Source organism: Eubalaena glacialis, chromosome 11, assembly GCF_028564815.1.
Source record: "Eubalaena glacialis isolate mEubGla1 chromosome 11, mEubGla1.1.hap2.+ XY, whole genome shotgun sequence".
In the NCBI taxonomy this organism is placed as follows: domain Eukaryota; kingdom Metazoa; phylum Chordata; class Mammalia; order Artiodactyla; family Balaenidae; genus Eubalaena; species Eubalaena glacialis.
In genome coordinates, this window is record NC_083726.1 from 28,255,826 (window position 1) to 28,273,144 (window position 17,319).

At 42.3% G+C, this 17,319-nt stretch overlaps 1 protein-coding gene across 1 annotated transcript in view; it reads right to left on the reverse strand.

Moving 5' to 3' along the window:
- PLEKHG7 (pleckstrin homology and RhoGEF domain containing G7) overlaps positions 1-17,319 on the reverse strand; it is an 84,878-nt gene that overhangs the window by 17,167 nt on the left and 50,392 nt on the right. Inside the window, exons 11-12 of the mRNA XM_061205530.1 lie at positions 2,003-2,177; positions 342-457 (exon numbers count right to left, since the gene is read on the reverse strand). Coding sequence (XP_061061513.1) covers positions 342-457; positions 2,003-2,177 — 291 coding nt within the window. The remainder of the gene's footprint in view (positions 1-341; positions 458-2,002; positions 2,178-17,319) is intronic.

Consider the following 17,319-nt stretch of genomic DNA (forward strand, 5'->3'; position numbering starts at 1 on the left):
AAACAAGGGAGGAAATCAAAGAGATGTTGTTAGTGATTGGAGGACAGCATATTCTAGAAGCTGGGGCAATGTACTCTGTCTAGAAAGTTCCTGACATTTGGAAATGCCAGTAAATGCACATGGGAATGGGAAAGAATGGGAAAAATGCTTAGAAGGACCAGTTCAGGAACGGCATGAGGAGGTCAGCCTCCCCACACACAATGCCATGTGGATGAAGGCTTTACTTCTTGCTAGATTTATAATTCTAGTGGGCAGCTGGGGACTTTGTGAGACTAGTATATTTCCACTTGAATGCCAAACGTTTAGAAAGGGACATAGGTTCTAATTGATCCTTTTTGTACCTCTGGAATGAAAAACCTTTTATCTCTATCCCAAAGTGGAGGCCACACTATAATCTCCTGTAGATGTCTGCATTTTTGAAAATTGTCGAGCCACTTTACTTTTCCTTCAAGATCCCCTGAAAGACAAGACACATCCAATATATTTTTAAATGCATGAGACATTACAGCATAAAATTTAACCAAGATCCACAGGAATCATTTAGAGATACTGACCGCCCCTGGAGCCAAACCATATCTTAGGTTCATTTAACATATTTCTTGCTGTTTAAATGCCTTAGAAAAACTCACTAATTTGAAATCAGCCTCTTGCAGAGAAAAATGAAGCTGAACTAATTTAACTCAGTAAGTTGGAAATGTATTGTGCATTTTTATTTCAATAATACTAACAGTTCCCTTAGTAGCTTTCTCATATTCCCTACATCACACAGCTTGTGATTACAGGAAGGAAAAAAAAATCAGACTAACAAGGACAAACATATCCTTTTGTCTTAATCATAAAACATACATTCACTTTATGGTAAGGTTGATTATTTCTTTTGGTAAGAGCTCATTTTCTCTTTGAAGGTCTATATTAATTTTCCAATGTTTTTTAATAACATATTGCTATTGAGGTTTTGAAATGATTTTTGAAAACATGGAGGGCAAGTCGTAGACCCACAGAATCACACGGTTAGGGAATCCTTGAGAATTCACCATCTTTAAGCTTTAAAGGAAGGCCACAGGATCTCTTTCCCCAACAATGAGAATTCATTTTATTGAGAAATTCCTAGAAGAGATGTTATCTCCCTCACAAACTTATCAAAATGAGTAATAATCTTCAAAATTACTTTAAAAGTTTAAAAAAGTCTGTCTTTAACTGAATTTTTTGTCTTAATCACTTGATAAGCTGAATTCTAGTTCCTTGGGTTATTTTAGAATTTAAACAAAAAATTTTAAAAAAGGAAAGAAACTCCTAAGTGTATGGTCATTTTATTTTTAAACATGCAAAAGAAAAAAAAATATATCATTTCTGTACAGCTGATAATCATCATTTTGAATTGTTCCCTTTTGATGCTCCCCAGGAAATCTTGGTTTATGGACCTATATCACGAACTTCTTTATTTGAATTTGATTATACAGAGCTACCCAAATAAACTTAAGTCATCACAGGGCTTTCTCTTTTCCTATTCCCAAATTTCGGGTCTAATGATTGCAGTTGGCATTATATTTAGATTGGCCCTGGATTTCAGTGACCTAAAAAAAATGACGGATGGTAATTTATTCTCCGGAAAGGCTTCCCATGCTGTTTACTCCCATTTGCTTTGTGTGTGGGTTCAGTATGGATGTTAAAAACAAAGTGCCTTCATCATCTGGGAAATAGAACTTTTCCTGCCTGAACTCACATCTGAAAGCCTTGGAGACGGGGCCATGTCCTGCGTGAACTTGGAGTTAAGAGTTCTCATAGGGTTCGCCAGGATGTGACTGAAGCCCATTGTTTTGAGTGTGTTTGATTTACAACGCAAACTCAAACTCGAATCCACATTTCGGAAAGCCATGACCTCAAGGCAATGGAATTACCTCCTAGGATGGAAGCCCAAATGGTTCCCAGGAGCCAGAGGGTCCCCCAACTCTTTGATTAAAGCTGACACTGGAGCTCTGGGTCACTCATCTCAGGGACTTACAGATTGACTTTTCCACCTTTTCCTTGATGGAGTAGATCATGATTTTCTCCGTAGAGTCTGTACTCCTTTTCCAGATGTTCTTCAGCAACAAGGGGTATCGAGTCAGCCTGTGTAGTGGGGCCACTAGCAGCTCAGGCAGGTGAAGGCGTCTGCACTGTTCATTTTGCTCACACCACTGGGGGAGGCAAAAGCAGGTGGATCAGAACATCGCGTCTCCTATCAAGGCCCTGAGAAGTCTGGACACAAGAAACCCTTAGAGATTTCACTCAGTAATGACACGACACACCTGTGAGCTTGCTAGGAAAATTTATAAGCCATGGACTAGACTTTGCTTTTGAAAATTCCATATTAAATTGTCTTAGCAAGCATCTATCTACCAGTACTAAATTCAGGGTCTGAAATGGGTTTTTTCAATGTGCTTAAGAAGTATTATTGAATATTACTGACTGAAACATTGCTGCTTTCCAATTAAAGAAATGAAAGAATCTTTCTTCAGATGTCTTGCCTTCCCAGCAATGGTGATGAAGGAAGAGGTCATCAGCATCACCTATAACACCACCCCCTCAATCCTCCTAAATGGGAAAACTGATGTCAAGATTTGAATGCACAGGAAAAGTTTGAATTTTGTTAAATCCCCTAGAAATTGCATACTCCATCAGTGGCCATGTAAGATGTATTAATACACATATCTCAGCCTTGTTTACCTTTGTCACTGAAGAGTTTAGTTTTGCCCCTTGCCTTCTCCTTTTCCCTGGCCCTTGGGGGAGATTTCTGGTTTTGCCAACTCTGCTCCCACCCTTGCTGCAATGCAGTTAGGAGAACTGAGAGTCAACACTACACACGTAGACAGGAAAAGGAAGGATTTTTGCTTGTTGGGTCAGTTCCTTGACTCTCCTTTGTTGGAGGGAATCAGGATAATGAAGAGAAAATGAAAATAGAAGTTGAAGACGCTAAATTGATCTACATGATATAGAAAAGAGAGGAGAGGGAAAAAGACGTAGACAATTGTCAATAGGGAGAGTTTGTTCAAAGAGGCAGTTGCCAGGAGTACACACAATGGGGAATACATGAAAGGAAACTTCAGTAAGTATTGCTATGGGTTATACATTGGATTTCCATAAATGAATTCTGAGAAATGCAAGCAACATGAGAATAGCTCCTACATTTGTTTCATCTGCTGGACTGTTTCTTTGAATGTGACACCGTTTGAACCTGAGGGGTCCCAGCCTTTGTGCAGGTGACACATGACGCCTGGAGCCAGGTCTGTGGCTACTGCACGCACAGGTACATCAAGAAGTATTATTAAGGGTGTGTTCACTTCCTCCTCTCTCCTCCCACCTGCTCACACCATACTGGTCCTCAGTTCAGTTCTAAATGGATCCTGTCCTCACACTAAATATTTTTCTTGCTGCGGGCTCTCGCCTCTTCCCTCTTTCATGCTCACTCCAGGCCCAGGTTAAGTCCTGACCCTCATGACCCAGACCCTCAAGACCAGCCTCAGGTGGGTCAAGGTACAGTCGGTTCTACTATCTGTAGGTTCTGCATTCTCAAATTCAACCAACTGTGAACTGAAAATATTTGGGAAAAAAAATTCCAGAAAGTTCCAAATAGCCTGAATTTGCGGCACAGCAGCAACCATTTACATAGCATTTACACTGTATTTACAATATTTACATAGAACTTACCTTGTATTAGGTATTATGAGTAATCTAGAGATGACTTAAAGTATACGGGAGGATGTGCATTGGTTATATGCAAATACTATACCATTTTGTATACGGGACTTGAGCATCCTCGGATTTTGGTATCTGTCGGGGTTCTGGAACCAATACCCTGTGGATACAAAGGGACGACTGTGCACTGCGGAAGGCTCCCTCTGCTTCCCCAAAGATATCTTCACACGTCTTTATGCCCAGATGTCAGCCCTTGCATTTCAGAGAGGTTGGCTCAAACCCCCAACAAGTCCAAAACTCTCCCTTAGATATTTATAAAGAGATATTCCAATGGCTTCTTCTGGCCCCTGGACTCCTGTTTGTACACATTCTGTTTCTTTGCTGAACAGCATGGGCCAAATGCCACACTTAGCCCTTTGGTAGGTTTCCTGTGTTGGTTTCCACTGTAAACCCACTCATGCCAAACATTTTACGAGTCTATGTGTTTATTTTACTGAAGATTTCAGATTATGGGGAGGGCTCACAGCCCACAGTCATCACCCACCACCCCATTTTGCTGGCGCCATTCTGTTCTTTGAAAGGAGAGAGCTCTTTCTCTCTCTTCCCCTCTCCAACTTTCCCCTTTTTCTCTCCTAGCCTCGTGCTTTGCAATTTGTCCTGGTCTTTCATAACCTGACCACATCCCTGGAGGGTGGTACCCTCCTACACTAGCAGCTTTATCACATTTCTTTTAAAAACATCCGGGACTCTTCCTTATGGGAATTCTGCCGGGCGTCATCTTTCCCACTTCCCCACCTACAGATGGCAGGTCAGAAAGGTGAGCCCAGAAAGGTCAGAAAGGTGCATGAAGGATGGAGCTCTAGGGGGCAGGCTTCAAGGCTGAGGGACCACCTCCCCGTCTCTGCACCTCAGATTCTTCTTTAAAATGGGGGAAGGTACTAGATGACCTTCCAGTTCTCATCCAGCTCAAAATGCCTGTGATTCTCATTGGGGCTGGAAGGGATGAAGGAAGCAGGGACTGCAGATGTGGAAAGGTTGGGAGTGGGGAGGAGTGGAAAGAGGAGGTGTGGAGAGGCTGTAGTCTGTGGCCTTAGTGGCTGATTTCCATGCTGAGTCATTAGCAGCAGCATTCCAGCACTACCTGCTGGTCCTTGTGGGAGGCTGGGGAGCTCCAGTAACTGATTTCTCAGCAGCAGTTAGGGATTCCCTCAAAACACACAGCCCTGGGCCACTGCTCCAAACTTCCATGTTGTAGGGAACAGCTCTGGCTGCCAGTACCCACTGGTGTTCAGGGTAAATATAATAACACCTAATCTCCCCCAGATATCAATCAGAAAAGAAACACCAGTGGTAAATAATTCAGACAGAGATCCAGGCAGAGATACTGGAAGCTTCAAGTGTTTTGGAAAGTCTCAGAAGAGCAAAAAAAAAGATATTTAATGATTCTAAAAGTAAAACTAGAAGTTTTTTTTTTCATCTCTCTATTGGCTTTACTTTTCAGAAACATTAGGGAAAGAAAAACAATTCTCTGTCATGAGAGATTGGACATAAAAGTCCTTTTCATGGATGGGTCTAGATCAATGGAATCTGCTTCAGTTTTATAATAAATAAATTTATAGGTGGGAGATCAAGATGGCGGAATAGAAGGACACGGAGCTCAATGACGCCCACAAATTACATCAAAAATACATCTACATGTGGAACAGCTCTCACAGAACACCTACTGAACGCTGGCAGAAGACCTCATACAGCCAACGCTGCAAGAAAGATCACCGTGTAACCAGGTAGGACAAAAGAAAAAAAAGAAATTGGGATGGGACCTGTACCCCTGGGAGGGAGCTATGAAAGAGGAAAGGTTCCCTCACGCTGGCAACTCCCTTCACCGGCTGGGAGATCAGCTGGGACAGAAAGGGAGCTTCAGAGGCTCAGAGGAGAGTGCAGCAACCAGCTTACAGCTGGCAGGAGAGAGAGAGACCAGCACACCTGGTCCTGGCCACCTTGCTGCACTCCCCAGCCCAAAACATGTATCTCCTGGTATGAGTGGGGGCTGGGTGCTGAAACTTGGGCTTCAGTGGACAGACCTGGGGAGAGGACTGGGGGTGGCTCTGCGGAGAAGCTGGAGGGGCTGGATTGTGGCCTGGGCTGCAACTGGGGCTGTGTGCAGGATGAAGCCTGGGTCCGCCAAAGAAACCCCACTGTTAACACGCCCTTGAAGGGAGGAGTGGGGCCCCGCCAGAGCAGCCTCACCCTCACAGTGCTCAAAGTGGGCAGGGCTCCACTTCTACGAGTTCTGGGAGCACGCCAGTGCCTGCAGGTGCCCACACACAGAGCTGGGGCTGAAATCTGAGCCCCATCGGGAGACTTTGTGACTTTGGTGGATTTACACTGCTGGCGCCTTTGTAGGCTAAACAACTGTGGGACATCCGAGCAGATGCTGGTACTCCTGTGGCTGGCGCGGGGCTAGAGTTAGCAGCTGCGAACTTTGTGGATGCATGAACGTGGAGGTGAGGCCACGGTCTGTGCCGATTCCGTAGCTCCCACAGCAGGTCCAGGTGCACGACTACGGGCAACTAAGGAAGGTCCCGGTGCCTGTCTTCAGGGAATCTGTGCCAATGGATCGGCACTGGTGGCTTTGTGAGCACTGCACCTGAGGGACATCCAGGCTGACTGCCTGCATCCCCATGGCTGAGGAGGGCCTGAGGGCAGTGCCAACAATGGTGTACTTTGTGAGCACGCACAATGGGTGACAGAGGACACCACAGAGCACACCTGCCGGTGGACAGCTCCTGAGGAGGAATACTCAGTGACTCCCAGTGGGAGTGCTCCAGTACTGCCTACCTCATACCACAGCTCAGAAACAGACCTGGGGGCTTCTACTCCAACAACTGGGGAGCAGACCCTGTCCCAACAAGGCTGTGATAAGCACAGAGCAAAGAGGAGGGCCACTCAACTTCCAGTGCAGGCTCTGGTCACCACAAAAACAATCACACCCCCTATCAAGGCGATAACAACCAGCATACATAGAGGAAAGACACGGCAGGCATCCATACTAAAAACAGCCCTTGCGGGCTTCCCTGGTGGCGCAGTGGTTGAGAATCTGCCTGCCAATGCAGGGGACACGGGTTCGAGCCCTGGTCTGGGAAGATCCCACGTGCCGCGGAACGGCTGGGCCCGTGAGCCACAATTACTGAGCCTGCGCGTCTGGAGCCTGTGCTCCGCAACAAGAGAGGCCGCGATGGTGAGAGGCCCGTGCAACGCGATGAAGAGTGGTCCCCGCTTGCCACAACTAGAGAAAGCCCTCACGCAGAAACGAAGACCCAACACAGCAATCAATCAATCAATAAATCAATAAATAAGAACATGAATTTCTAAAAAAAAAAAAAGTGTGTTACCATCACCAGTGTAAAAAAAAAACAAAACAAAAAAAACCCAAAAAAACAGCCCTTGCACCAAAAATATGAGACTCACACAGACTGCAAAGGGATGCTCCCACATAAAAACAGCCCTTCAAGACCACAGTAGATAACTGTTTCTCCTAAATTCATAGAATCAAAGAAATATAAGCAAAACAAAGAAGGAGAGGAGAATCATCGATAGAAAGACACTGGAACTCACCAAAAAAAGATACCCCACATCCAAAGAAAGGAGAAACCACAATGAGACGGTAGGAGGGGCACAATCACAATAAAATCAAATCCTATAACTGCTGGGTCGGTGACACACACTGGAGAACACTTATACCACAGAAGTCCACTCACTGGAGTGAAGGTTCTGAGCCCCATGTCAGGCTTCCCAACCTGGGTGTCCAGCAACAGGAGGAGGAATTCCTAGAGAATCAGACTTTGAATGCTAGCAGGATTTGATTGCAGGACTTCGACAGGACTGGGGGAAACAGAGACTCCACTCTTGGAGGGCACACACAAAGTAGTGTATGCATCGGGACCCAGGGGAAGGAGCAGTGACCCCATAGGAGACTGATACAGACCTACCTGCTAGTGTTGGAGGGTTTCTTGCAGAGGCAGGGGGTGGCTGTGTCTCACCGTGAGGATAAGAACACTGGCAGCAGAAGTTCTGGGAAGTACTCCTTGGCATGAGCCCTCCCAGAGTCTGCCATTAGCCCCACCAAAGAGCCCAGGTAGGCTCCAGTGTTGGGTTGCCTCAGGCCAAACAAACAACAGGGAGGGAACCCAGCCCCACCCATCAGCAGTCAAACGGATTAAAGTTTTACTGAGCTCTACCCACCAGGGCAACACCAAGCTCTACCCACCACCAGTCCCTCCCATCAGGAAACTTGCACAAGCCTCTTAGATGGCCTCATCCACCAGAGGGCAGACAGCAGAAGAAGAACTACAATCCTGCAGCCTGTGGAACAAAAAACACATACACAGAAAGACAGACAAGATGAAAAGGCAGAGGGCTATGTACCAGAAGAAGGACCAAGATAAAACCCCAGAAAAACAACTAAATGAAGTGGAGATAGGCAACCTTCCAGAAAAAGAATTCAGAATAATGATAGTGAAGATGATCCAGGACCTCGGAAAAAGAATGGAGGCAAAGATCGAGAAGATGCAAGAAATGTTTAACAAAGACCTAGAAGAATTAAAGAACAAACAAACAGAGACGAACAATACAATAACTGAAATGAAAATAAACCAGAAGGAATCAATAGCAGAACAACTGAGGCAGAAAAACGGATAAGTGACCTGGAAGACAGAATGGTGGAATTCACTTCTTCAGAACAAAATAAAGAAAAAAGAAAGAAAAAAAATGAAGACAGCCTCACTGCTGCAGAACAGAATAAAGAAAAAAGAAAGAAAAGACATGAAGACAGCCTAAGAGACCTCTGGGACAACATTAAACACAACAACATTTGCATTATAGGGGTCCCAGAAGGAGAAGAGAGAGAGACAGGACCCGAGAAAATATCTGAAGAGATTATAGTTGAAAACTTCCCAAACATCGGAAAGGAAATAGCTACCCAAGTCCAGGAAGTGCAGAGAGTCCCATAAAGGATAAACCGAAGGAGAAACATGCCGAGACACACAGTAATCAAATTGGCAAAAATTAAAGACAAAGAAAAATTATTGAAAGCAGCAAGGGAAAAATGACAAATAACATACAAGGGAACTCCCATAAGGTTAACAGCTGATTTCTCAGCAGAAACTCTACAAGCCAGAAGGGAGTGGCAGGAGATATTTAAAGTGATGAAAGGGAAGAACCTACAACCAAGATTACTCTACCCAGCAAAGATCTCATTCACATTCGATGGAGAAATCAAAAGCTTTACGGACAAGCAAAAGCTAAGAGAGTTCAGCTCCACCAAACCAGCTCTAAAACAAATGCTAAAGGAACTTCTCTAAGTGGGAAACACAAGAGAAGAAGAGGACCTACAAAAACAAACCCAAAACAATTAATAAAATGGTAATAGGAACATACATATCGATAATTACCTTAAATGTGAATGGATTAAATGCTCCAACCAAACGACACAGGCTTGCTGAATGGATACAAAAACAAGACCCATCTATATGCTGTCTACAAGACACCCACTTCAGACCTAGGGACACATACAGACTGAAAGTGAGGCGATGGAAAAAGATATTCCATGCAAATGGAAATCAAAAGAAAGCTGGAGTAGCAACACTCATATCAGATAAAACAGACTTCGAAATAAAGAATGTTACAAGAGACAAGGAAGGACACTATATAATGATCAAGGAATCAATCCAAAAAGAAGATATAACAATTATAAATATATATGCACCCAACATAGGAGCACCACAATACATAAGGCAACTGCTAACAGCTATAAAAGAGGAAATCGACAGTAACACAATAATAGTGGGAGACTTTAACACCACACTTACACCAACTGACAGATCATCCAAACAGAAAATTAATAAGGAAACACAAGCTTTAAATGACACTATGCAGCAGATAGATTAAATGATATTTATAGGACATTGCATCCAAAAACAGATTACACTTTCTTCTCAAGTGCACACGGAACATTCTCCAGGATAGAGCATATCTTGGGTCACAAATGAAGCCGCAGGAAATTTAAGAAAACTGAAATGATATCAAGCAGCTTTTCTGACCACAACGCTATGAGATTAGAAATCAATTACAGGAAAAAAACCGTAAAAAACACAAACACATGGAGGCTAAACAATACATTACTAAATAACCAAGAGATCACTGAAAAAATCAAAGAGGAAATCAAAAAATATCTAGAGACAAATGACAACGAAAACACGACGATCCAAAACCTATGGGATGCAGCAAAAGCAGTTCTAAGAGGGAAGTTTATAGCAATACAAGCCTACCTCAAGAAACAAGAAAAATCTCAAATAAACAACCTAAACTTACACCTAAAGGAACTTGAGAAAGAAGAACAAACAAAACCGAAAGTTAGTAGAAGGAAAGAAATCATAAAGATCAGAGCACAAGTAAATGAAATAGAAACAAAGAAGACAGTAGCAAAGATCAATAAAACTAAAAGCTGGTTCTTTGAGAAAATAAACAAAATTGATAAACCATTAGACAGACTCATCAAAAAAAAGAGGGAGAGGACTCAAATCAATAAAATTAGAAATGAGAGGGAGAGGAGCTTCAAGATGGCAGAAGAGTAAGACGTGGAGATCACCTTCATCCCCACAAATACATCAGAAATACGTGTACATGCAGAACAACTTCTACAGAACACCTACTGAACGCTGGCAGAAGACCTCAGAGCTCCCAAAAGGCAAGAAACTCCCCACATACCTGGGTAGGGCAAAAGAAAAAAGAAAAAACAGAGACAAAAGAATACGGACGGGACCTGCACCAGTGGGAGGGAGCTGTGAAGGAGGAAAGGTTTCCACACACTAGGAAGCCCCTTCACGGGCAGAGACTGCGGGTGGCGGAGGGGGGAAGCTTCGGAGCCACGGAGGAGAGCGCAACCACAGGGGTGAGGAGGGCAAAGCAGAGAGATTCCCGCACAGAGGAACGGTGCCGACCAGCACTCACCAGCCCGAGAGGCTTGTCTGCTCACCCGCCGGGGTGGGCAGGGGCTGGGAGCTGAGGCTCGGGCTTCGGAGGTCAGATCCCAGGGACAGGACTGGGGTTGGCGGCGAGAACACAGCCTGAAGGGGGCTAGTGCGCCCCAGCTACCTGGGAGGGAGTCCAGGAAAAAGTCTGGAACTGCCAAAGAGGTAAGAGACTTTTTCTTGCCTCTTTGTTTCCTGGTGCATGAGGAGAAGGGATTAAGAGCGCCGCTTAAAGGAGATCCAGAGATGGATGCGAGCCGCGGCTATCAGCATGGACCACAGAGACGGGCATGAGACGCTAAGGCTGCTGCTGCAGCCACCAAGAAGCCTCTGTGCAAACACAGGTCACCATCCACACCTCCCCTCCCAGGAGCCTGTGCAGCCCGCCGCTGCCAGGGTCCCATGATCCAGGGACAACTTCCCCGGGAGAACACACGGCGTGCCTCACACTGGTGCAATGTCATGCTGGCCTCTGCCGCCGCAGGCTCGCCCCACATCCGTACCCCTCCCTCCCCCTGACCTGAGTGAGCTAGAGCCCCCGAATCAGCTGCTCCTTTAACCCTGTCCTGTCTGAGCAAAGAACAGACACCCTCAGGCGACCTACACGCAGAGGCGGGGCCAAATCCAAAGCTGAACCCCAGGAGCTGTGCAAACAAAGAAGAGAAAGGGAAATCTCTCCCAGCAGCCTCAGGGGCAGCGGATTAAATCTCCACAATCAACTTGACGTACCCTGCATCTGTGGAATACCTGAATAGACAAAGAATCATCCGAAATTGAGGAGGTGGACTTTGGTAGCAACGATATATATATATTTTTCCCTTTTGTGAGTGTGTATGTGTATGCTTCTGTGTTTGATTTTTGTCTGTATAGCTTTGCTTTTACCATTTTTCCTAGGATTCTGTCTGTCCATTTTATTGTTACTGTTTTTTGCTTTTGTTTTTTTTTAGTATACTTTTTAGCGCTTGTTATCATTGGTGGATTTGTTTTTTAGTTTGGTTGCTCTCTTCTTCCTTTCTTTTTTTTTATTACTCAAAAAAAATTTTTTTTTTAAATTATATTTATTTTTTATTTTAATAACTTTATTTTATTTTATCTTCCTCTTTCTTTTTTTTTCTACCTTTTATTCCGAGCCTTGTGGAAGACAGGCTCTTGGTGCTCCAGCCAGGTTTCAGGGCTGTGCCTCTGAGGTGGGAGAGCCAAGTTCAGGACATTGGTCCACAAGAGACCTCCCAGCCCAAAATAATATCAAACGGCAAAAATCTCCCGGAGACCTCCATCTCAAAGCCAAGACCCAGCTCCACTCAACGACCAGCAAGCTACAGTGTTGGACACCCTATGCCAAACAACTAGCAAGACAGGAACACAACCCCACCCATTATCAGAGAGGCTGCCGAAAATCATAATAAGGCCACAGACACACCAAAACACACCACCAGACGTGGACCTGCCCACCAGAAAGACAAGATCCAGCCTCATTCACCAGAACACAGACACTAGTCCCCTCCACCAGGAAGCCTACACAACCCACTGAACCAACCTTAGCCACTGGGGACAGACAGCAAAAACAACGGGAACTACGAACCTGCAGCCTGCGAAAAGGAGACCCCAAAAACAGTAAGTTAAGCAAAAAGAGAAGACAGAGAAACACACAGCAGATGAAGGAGCAAGGTATAAACGCACAAGACCAAACAAATGAAGAGGAAATTGGCAGTCTATGTGAAAAAGAATTCAGAGTAATGATAGTAAAGATGATCCAAAATCTTGGAAATTGAATGGAGAAAATACAAGAAACGTTTAACAAGGACCTAGAAGAACTAAAGAGCAAACAAACAGTGATGAACAACACAATAAATGAAATTAAAAATTCTCTAGAAGGGATCAGTAGCAGAATAACTAAGGCAGAAGAATGGATAAGTGACCTGGAAGATAAAATAGTGGAAATAACTACTGCAGAGCAGAATAAAGGAAAAAGAATGAAAAGAATTGAGGACAGTCTCAGAGACCTCTGGGACAACACTAAATGCACCAACATTCGAATTATAGGGGTCCCAGAGGAAGAAGAGAAAAAGAAAGGGACTGAGAAGATATTTGAAGAGATTATAGTTGAAAACTTCCCTAATATGGGAAAGGAAATAGTAAATTAAGTCCAGGAAGCACAGAGAGTCTCATACAGGATAAATGTTAAGGAGAAACACGCCAAGACACGTATTAATCAAACTATCAAAAATTAAATACAATGAAAAAATATTAAAAGCAGCAAGGGAAAAACAACAAATAACATACAAGGGAATCCCCATAAGTTTAATAGCTGATCTTTCAGCAGAAACTCTGCAAGCCAGAAAGGAGGGGCAGGACATATTTAAAGTGATGAAGGGGAAAAACCTACAACCAAGATTACTCTACCCAGCAAGGATGTCATTCAGATTTGACAGAGAAATTAAAACCTTTACAGACAAGCAAAAGCTAAGAGAATTCAGCACCACCAAACCAGCTTTACAACAAATGCTAAAGGAACTTCCCTAGGCAGGAAACACAAAAAAAGGAAAATACCTACAATAACAAACCCAAAACAATTAAGGAAATGGTAATAGGAACATACATATAGATAACTACCTTAAATGTAAATGGAAAAATGCTCCAACCAAAAGACATAGACTGGCTGAATGAATACAAAAACAAGACCCATACATATGCTGTCTACAAGAAACCCACTTCAGACCCAGGGACACATACAGACTGAAAGTGACGGGATGGAAAAAGATATTCCATGCAAATGGAAATCAAAAGAAAGCTGGAGTAGCAATTCTCATATCAGACAAAATAGACTTTAAAACAAAGACTATTACAAGAGGCAAAGAAGGACACTACATAATGATCAAGGGATCAATACAAAAAGAAGACAACAATTGTAAATATTTATGCACCCAACATAGGAGCACCTCAATACATAAGGCAAATGTTAACAGCCATAAAAGGGGGAAATCGAAAGTAACACAATCATAGTAAGTGACTTTAACACCCCACTTTCACCAATGGACAGATCATCCAAAATGAAAATAAATAAGGAAACACAAGCTTTAAATGATACATTAAACAAGATGGACTTAATTGATATTTACAGGACACTCCATCCAAAAACAACAGAATACACTTTCTTCTCAAGTGCTCATGGAACATTCTCCAGGATAGATCATATCTTGGCTCACAAATCAGGCTTGGTAAATTTAAGAAAACTGATATCGTATCAAGTATCTTTTCCGACCACAACGCTATGAGACTAGATATCAATTACAGGAAAAAATCTCTAAAATATACAAACATATGGAGGCTAAACAATACACTACTTAATAACCAAGAGGTCACTGAAGAAATTAAAGAGGAAATCAAAAAATACCTAGAAACAAATGACAATGAAAACACGACGACCCAAAACCTATGGGATGCAGCAAAAGCAGTTCTAAGAGGGAAGTTTACAGCAATACAATCCTACCTTAAGAAACAAGAAACATCTAAAACAAACAACCTAACCGTACACCTAAAGCAATGAGAGAAAGAAGAACAAAAAAATCCCAAAGTTAGCAGAAGGAAAGAAATTGTAAAGATCAGATCAGAAATAAATGAAAAAGAAATGAAGGAAACTATAGCAAAGATCAATAAAACTAAAAGCTGGTTCTTAGAGAAGATAAACAAAATTGATCAACCATTAGCCAGACTGATCAAGAAAAAAAGGGAGAAGACTCAAATCAATAGAATTAGAAATGAAAAAGGAGAAGTAACAATTGACACTGCAGAAATACAAAGGATCATGAGAGATTACTAAAAGCAACTATAGGCTACTAAAATGGACATCCTGGAAGAAATGGACAAATTTTTAGAAAAGCAAAACCTTCCGAGACTGAACCAGGAAGAAATAGAAAATATGAACAGACGAATCACAAGCACTGAAATTAAAACTGTGATTAAAAATCTTCCAACAAACAAAAGTCCAGGACCAGATGGCTTCACAAGCGAATTCTATCAAATATTTAGAGAAGCGCTAACACCTATCCTTCTCAAACTCTTCCAAAATATAGCAGGGGGAGGAACACTCCCAAACTCATTCTATGAGGCCACCATCACCCTGACACCAAAACCAGACAAAGATGTCACAAAGAAAGAAAACTACAGGCCAATATCACTGATGAACATAGATGCAAAAATCCTCAACAAAATACTAGCAAACAGAATCCAACAGCACATTAAAAGGATCATACACCATGACGAAGTGGGGTTTATCCCAGGAATGCAAGGATTCTTCAGTATATGCAATCAATCAATATGATACACCATATTAACAAATTGAAGGAGAAAAACCATATGATCATCTCAGTAGATGCAGAAAAAGGTTTTGACAAAATTCAACAACAATTTATGATAAAAACCCTCCAGAAAGTAGGCACAGAAGTAACTTTCCTCAACATAATAAAGGCCATATATGACAAACCCACAGACAACACCGTCCTCAATGGTGAAAAACTGAAACCATTTCCACGAAGATCAGGAACAAGACAAAGTTGCCCACTCTCACCACTAGTATTCAACACAGTTTTGGAAGTTTTAAACACAGCAATCAGAGAAGAAAAAGAAATAAAAGGAATCCAAATCGGAAAAGAAGAAGTAAAGCTGTCACTGTTTGCAGATGACATGATACTATACATAGAGAATGCTAAAGATGTTACCAGAAAACTACTGGAGCTAATCAATGAATTTGGTAAAGTAGCAGGATACAAAATTAATCCACAGAAATCTCTTGCATTCCTATACACTTATGATGAAAAAACAAAGTAAAATTAAGAAAACACTCCCATTTACCATTGCAACAAAAAGAATAAAATATCTAGGAATAAACCTACCTAAGGAGACAAAAGACCTGTATGCAGAAAATTATAAGACACTGATGAAAGGAATTAAAGATGATACAAATAGATGCAGAGATAAACCGTGTTCTTGAATAGGAAGAATCAACATTGTGAAAATGACTCTACTACCCAAAGCAATCTAGAGATTCAATGCAATCCCTATCAAACTACCACTGGCATTTTTCACAGAACTAGAACAAAAAATTTCACAATTTCTATGGAAACACAAAAGACCCTGAAAAGCCAAAGCAATATTGAGAAAGATAAACGGAGCTGGAGGAATCAGGCTCCCGGACTTCAGACTATCCTACAAAGCTACAGTAATCAAGACAGTATGGTACTGGCACAAAAACAGAAATATAGATCAATGGAACAGGATAGATAGCCCAGAGATAAGCCCATGCACATACGGTCACCTTATCTTTGATAAAGGAGGCAAGAATATACAGTGGAGAAAAGACAGCCTCTTCAATAAGTGGTGCTGGGAAAACTGGACAGCTACATGTAAAAGAATGAAATTAGAACACTCCCTATCACCATACACAAAAATAAACTCAAAATGGATTAAAGACCTAAATGTAAGGCCAGGCACTATTAAACTCTTAGAGGAAAACATAGGCAGCACACTCCATGACATAAATCACAGCAAGATCCTTTTTGACCCACCTCCTAGGGAAATGGAAATAAAAACACAAATAAACAAATGGGACCTAATGAAACTTAAAAGCTTTTGCACAGTAAAGGAAACCATAAACAAGATGAAAAGAGAACCCTCAGAATGGCAGAAAATATTTGCAAATGAAGCAACTGACAAAGGATCAATCTCCAAAATTTACAAGCAGCTCATGCAGCTCAGTATCAAAAAAACAAAAAAACCGAATCCAAAATTGGGCAAAGACCTAAATAGACATTTCTCCAAAGAAGATATACAGATTACCAACAAACACATGAAAGGATGCTCAACATCATTAATCATTAGAGAAATGGCAATCAAAACTACAATGAGATATCATCTCACACCGGTCAGAACGGCCATCATCAAAAATCTACAAACAATACATGCTGGAGAGGGTGTGGAGAAAAGGGAACCCTCTTGCACTGTTGGTGGGAATGTAAATTGATACAGCCACTATGGAGAACAGTATGGAGGTTCCTTAAAAAACTAAAAATAGAACTACCATACGACCCAGCAATCCCACTACTGGGCATATACCTGAGAAAACCATAATTCAAAAAGAGTCAGGTACCACAATGTTCACTGCAGCTCTATTTACAATAGCCAGGACATGGAAGCAACCTAAGTGTCCATCGACAGAGGAATGGATAAAGAAGATGTGGCACATATATACAATGGAATATTACTCAGCCATAAAAGGAAACAAAATTGAGTTATTTTTTTGTGAGGTGGATGGACCTAGAGTCTGTCATACAAAGTGAAGTAAGTCAAAAAGAGAAAAACAAATACCGTATGCTAACACATATATATGGCACCTAAAAAAAAATAGTTCTGATGAACCTACGGGCAGGAGAGGAATGAAGACAAAGACGTAGAGAATGGACTTGAGGACACAGGGGTTGGGGAAAGGGTAAGCTGGGATGAAGTGAGAGCGTGGCAGCGACACATATACACCTAACAAATGTAAAATAGATACCTAGTGGGAAGCAGCCGCATAGCACAGGGAGATCAGCTCGGTGCTTTCTGACCACCTAGAGGGGTG